Source organism: Rhopilema esculentum, chromosome 21, assembly GCF_057945365.1.
Source record: "Rhopilema esculentum isolate cy_ngs chromosome 21, ASM5794536v1, whole genome shotgun sequence".
Classification (NCBI taxonomy): domain Eukaryota; kingdom Metazoa; phylum Cnidaria; class Scyphozoa; order Rhizostomeae; family Rhizostomatidae; genus Rhopilema; species Rhopilema esculentum.
In genome coordinates, this window is record NC_142835.1 from 515,018 (window position 1) to 521,017 (window position 6,000).

Genomic DNA, 6,000 nt, shown 5'->3' on the forward strand with positions numbered 1-6,000 from the left:
TAGCAAATTCGATGTAGCATTTAATGCAAATGATACTTAAATCCTTGCCTTTTTAACAAAGCATTAAGTTATTTAATATGGGGTTGTACTTGAATTCTTTCCAGTGAATGTAGAATATCACATTTAAAATGCTAAACAGAATCGTGTGTAGTTCAAAAGGGACGTTTATCACTTGTTAAGCAAACATTTAGAAACGACTTCCTTCCATTAAAATTTGTTGCTGGTTTTACTGTGACCTAAGAAAACCTCCATGTGATATTATAATCTATCAACTTGGCTGCCTGGTTGCAGGCATGCTTGTTCTGTTTGTTTAATGGATGGTAAACCTGTAGAATTTGTAAACAAATGTCGGAAGGTGGTAGCCAGGCGCCTGTCTAAGATATTATAATGAGATAAAAAAAGGATACATGCTGAAAAAGGATTAAATTTACATTTAGCAACAATAGTTGCTTAGTATCCGAGCAGCATCAAATTTTAAAACAATCGTTTTGCCCTGTAACAATTCAGTCTTAATCCCTGTTTTATTGAATTTCATGGCGTCTATTTTTACTTCGACTGTGAAGCGAAACTGTACTTGAAATGCTATTATTGTGTTGAGTCATCTGCGGCATGAACGTCAAAGCTTTTGGAACGCGAATGAAGTACAATAAATGTATATCATTGTAAAAGCAAAACAAAAATTGTCTGTTCTTGATAACTAAGTAATTTATGTGTTCAAAGACAGCACAACGATTTCAACCACGTGGCTCTATTAGTTTGTTTACACAAAGTTTAGGCCTTGTCTGCTAGGGTACGTGTTCAAATGATAACAACCGGTATGCTTGCATTTTTGTCATTATGGCAACAGTTGTGTTAAAGCTGGCAATGCAAAAGGGCTAAAAATGATGTTAATGTCTACGTTTTAATTACGTCATAAAAGATTGCATTCTCTAGTAGGTAGTCTGAAAAATAAACTATTCAAGGACCTCCTTCGTTCCATTTGATGGTTCTGCAAATTATTTAAGTAGGTACTTGAGTCTGAGTTCCTTCGTCCCCCTGGGTCTCATCCCGAGCTGGAAATGCGGCTACGCAGCAGTCACCGGCAATTGTGCCTGCTACACCCCAGCCTAATTAGGCACCAGCAGACGCAATTCGGTAGTTCGCAGACATGGAGGCTGGGTTATAGATAACATAGACGGAAAACAAATGGATTACCTTTCTTTTATTTGTGCACCATTTTAACATTGCTAACAACAAATTTGTGATGAGTTGTTTTTAATGAAAAGACAGGTGCTTAGATATCAGTATCAGCTAGGATTTTCCTAGGGAAGAAAATTCTGGAAATTGAAGGAAATCAGAAAGAAGCCTAAGAATAAATGTTTCTTAGCTCAGTATTTCTGTAATATAAAGATTTTTTATTTGAAAAACGATCTTTAAGCAAGATTTTAATTTTCTTTTAGTTGGTTGTCGTATAACTCACCTTCATCTTCTCTGCGGAGGAATTATCTCACTGCTCAGCACATTGGAGCTTGTTGTCAATCGTTACGCTGAGGGACTGGGCCTAACGTGAGTGCTTCAACCATCAGAATGTCAATGAATTGCCTGCTTATATGGCTGCCTTTATGGCTGCTCAGGCCATTATTTTGGGAAATTTCGCTGAGAATAACATCTAAACTTGCATAAAGGCGTATCTCTAATCAATTTCGATTTCCTTTTTGAGGTGGCATAATGCAACAGTTTTAGCTATCTTAAGCGTTTTATGAAGTAAAGGAAATGATTCTATCTCCTAAATGCAAAGTCAGGCTGCACATAATTGAATTTTTTTTGAGTTGGTAGTTTTTATCCCCTAAATGCAAAATCAGGCTGCACATAATTGAAATTTTTTTCAAGTTAGTAGTTTAATTGGCCTGAATCAGGTTTTGGGTAAGTTGTAGTTCTGTTTACCATTAAAACGTGCTTGCTAAGACCACACAATTCATTTTGTATGGGGGACATAGGGTGACATAATTAAGATTATTTTGTAAATCTGGATTATGGTCACTTCAGGCGGGTGGTGTAGCCTCTTTAGAAGCTTTGCCATAAATAATGAAAATAAAGGTTTTATTGTTGCAAAAGTGCGGTGGCAAAAGCCTGATTTTAGCTGCAATTTTCATTAACCTTCGTCTTGTTTTTTGTTGTTGTGTTAATTCGGGTCGAAATAAGTTCAATATTGCTTTTTAAGTTTGTTTTTGTGAACAATTTTATTTGAGACGCATGGCCAAAATTGAAGAGACAAAAGTGTATATTTTTTTGCAGAAATTACTGACAAGATGATAATTGTACATGGAAAATAATGCTATGGCTTCGCACCAAAACCAGCTTCTCACAATCTAGATAACGTACACCATCCCCCCCCCCCCCTAAAGTTTTCTCATCGGGTTTGCAAGAATCTCAAGGACCAACTTTGTGAAAAAATGGGGGGGGGGCTAGTCCCCCCATTCTTCCATTCCCCCTCCCTTGGCTCCGCCACTGGTCGGCCTCGCATGTTAATGGTCTTCCCTGCATTTTATGTTGCGCAAATTTGTATGTCTTCAAACATACTATTAGTATAAATGAATTCAAAGAATTTTTGTGTATATCATATTACTTTTCTTTCTCTTGTGAAACTGAGGAAGATTTAAAAGAAGATGAATGCAGTTTAGAGGTTATTCGGAAGTCTGCGATAAATGAAATACGAAATGCCTTATTCCTGATGCAACTTTTTTTATTCAGGGGCATCAATGATGTTATTGCTTCATAATTTCTATTCAACAACTGAATCGCATTTTGAAACTCATTTGCTAACTTTGTTAACAGGAGAGAAAACAGGGCGCTTCGCGTCGTGCGTGTGGAATTAGATGATGGACAGAAACTCATTGGCTTAAAGTACCCGGATGTTCTCATAAGTGAAGTATCGAAGTTGCTCAAAGACCAGAAAGCAAATTCGAATGATAGAACTGTAAGTGTGTGCAAAAATCTTTTTGTTTGCTGGAAGGGGGGTTTGTCAATTTCCTGCCACCATGCTCCGATTTCGTCCTTTACGTAGATTGTTTTAACCGAACTTCAGATTGCGAATTTTGAAGAGAATATGAGCTGTGTTTATAATAAGAATATTTCATTATTAATTCAGACTATTAGGCTATTTTCTTATCATTTTGCGAAAAAATGTTTATGAGTTTTGAGTAAATCTTTTTGTGAATTCCGCAGACGATCAAATTTTTCTTTGCGTTTGTTTAATTTTTCAGATATTACCACGAGTTTCCTATTTTAACAATAAAAGATCTATATCAATATCTGCAGAACAACGTATACACCCTCACCCCCCCCCCCACCTCTACGACCAACTGACTCACGCCCAGTGCCTTTTTAGTTTCGCTCCCTTACATGAGACTTTTGTCTGTCTAGTAAGGAAAGCATTAATACATATTATCCACCGAACAATAAATTTAAATATTTAATAATATTTTTGAAAGCTTGCAACACGAAAATCCTTTTTCAAGCCCAATTTACACAAGTGACTTACACAACAGAATTACTACTCAAGTAAGTAATAGGTATTTGTACAAATATCCCAATTATTTACAATAACAACGTTAATAAAAGATGTCATGTTAAACCGATAGGATAAAATGCTACCTCAAATAGAAGTTATGTTATTAAAACCAGATTGAAGTTTGCATTCACTTACATTAACGATGGAAATATTAGTTTGCAAGTCAATAGTGTTTAATTTGCTACTAACCTAAGCCAAATATCGTGATTATGGATGGTTGAAGTAAATGAAAACAGACGTATTAGTGTGGTGTGTCAAAATAACAGATGAAGGCTATACCCAGATGAAGGATATTTCACGAAAATTTGATTTTTTTTAAGCCGTAGTGAGAGGGAACTGAGTATCCCGGATGTAGCAGAATATTAAATATGTTTCAGCATAGCATTAGTTCTTTTCTTTCCGCTTGGGATTTCTCTGGAAACCCCTGGGACCTCTCTTGTGACAGCTATCTTTTTCATTTTTGACATACTTGTCAAGATTCAACGCTTTTACCCAGAGTTCTCTGCAAAGGCGTTTTATGAAGACTTAAGCAATAATCCTAGGATGGAAGCTTTATCGCTTTGCTTGCATGTTGACATCATGTTTCTACTTTTTTGTGCTCATTTTTCTAAATATTTGATACATCGTCAAAAGGTTTAATAAAGTTATCTACCAAAGTCTTATATAAACACACATGTTAAAGAATTGAGGTTACAGCCATAATGAATCCGATAAAATGGCGATGACTGGTAGAGCTATTTTAGCTTTTTAATATCTTTCCTTTGGGTCATTTTCTGTCACGATTTAGCTTAGATGTTAATCCTGATCAGCCTTTTCTATTCCTTATTATTGTTACCATGAAGACTTTTTCAGTTTTCAGGAATACGGGATGCTATCGACAGCTGCCACACTGGCTGAGGGTTATTATAATGAAATATTTTCTATAATGTATGCGCTGATTACTAAGATACAGGTTCCCTTTATTTCACTGAGGGGGTATTGGGGGTTTTGGGACACCCGGAAGACACCCAGCCCCGACTTTCCTCCTTTATTTCCTCCTCCTCTTCTTCCTTCTTTTCCCTCTTTGTTTCTAGCGTTTTTACGATGAATTTGTTCTGTCTAGGAATATTCGATGGTAATCGAGAATGCATCGTCGGTGAGTGAATACTTACGAAGCAAAGCGACAACACCTCCACTCACGCTAAAGAACTTCTTCAAAGTGAAGAAAAAGGACTCCGTAGATAGAGAAGTTGGGGTGTGTATTCATGATGATGTTAAAACAGACAATTGCAAGGAGGGCACTGATACGATCGGCGAAGGTTCTTCGGAAATCGAAGAGGCGGCAAAAAAATTAAAACCAAGAAACTCACAGAATCCTGTGGTAGGAAAGAAAGAGAAAACTTCAGTATATTTTAAGCGATCGTCCTCATCAATTGAAAGCAAAACATTTAAACAGAAAAGCTTAAGTGTTAAACGGAACGCATCTTGTAATTTGTTACCGGATCAGAGCAAGCGACAAAAGCAATCGAACCTTATGAACTCTTTTCAAAAGCGAAAGCCTTCAAAATCATTAGACTGTCCTATATGCGAAATTAAATTTGATGTCAATTTAAGTAATGAAGAAATTAATAAACACATCGATGGCTGTCTTATCGAATAACCGATTTTTATCATTTAAATACGTCTGAATTTTAAATTTGTAACCTTCTACAAAATTCGTATTTGTAAAAAGATGCATTAAAGGTTGAATTTTTTCTGGTTACATTTCATGTTTTGTTAGGTTCATGGTTTTTGTTTTATTCATGTTACTTATAGTATGCCTATATTTTTCGTGATCCTTTGCCCTTGTAAATCAGGCTAGGTATATATTCAATTTTTTATCGTGGGTGTTTTCTGAAGACAATCTTGCTGACATCCTCGCTCTAAGATGTAATTCATTAAATGACCAGTTATTGAATAAAATAACATTGTTCATACGCCACAGAACATTGCCCTGTTGGTAATGTAAGCGAGGGTTAGCCCAGAGCCTCTTTTCCTTCTCGAATTTTGCAGATCTGGTACCCAGGGTATCCAGGGTAGACGTCAATAGCGCCCTAGTTTTCAAGTGTAAATCAAAATATCCGGACGAAGGAAAGCTTTAAACTGTTGCTTGGAGGTCTAGATAAAGATTGGGGCAGCCATTTTTGTAAACAAAATCTTATGGCATGAAGCTGAGCAGCAAATGTTGCCGAAAAATGTTTGACCATGTTCGAACATTTGGGCAAGAAAATTTTTACTTTGGGATAATGATACCGTAAAAGCTCTATTAAGCCCCCTCTCTCTATTAAGCCCCCTCTCTCTATTAAGCCCCCTCTCTCTATTAAGCCCCCTCTCTCTTTTAAGCCCCCTCTCTCTATTAAGCTCCCTCTCTATTCAGCCCCTCCCAATCAAGCAAAAACTTAAAATAAGCCCCCACTCTCTATTAAGCCCCC

The 6,000-nt window shown here is 36.6% G+C and overlaps 1 protein-coding gene across 1 annotated transcript in view; it reads left to right on the forward strand.

Moving 5' to 3' along the window:
* LOC135684506 (protein strawberry notch homolog 1) overlaps window positions 1-5,314 on the forward strand; it is a 29,233-nt gene extending 23,919 nt beyond the window's left edge. The window contains exons 31-33 of the mRNA XM_065200087.2: window positions 1,440-1,545; window positions 2,815-2,956; window positions 4,653-5,314. Coding sequence (XP_065056159.2) covers window positions 1,440-1,545; window positions 2,815-2,956; window positions 4,653-5,189 — 785 coding nt within the window. The 3' untranslated portion in view covers window positions 5,190-5,314. The remainder of the gene's footprint in view (window positions 1-1,439; window positions 1,546-2,814; window positions 2,957-4,652) is intronic.
* The last annotated feature ends 686 nt before the right edge of the window (window positions 5,315-6,000 follow it).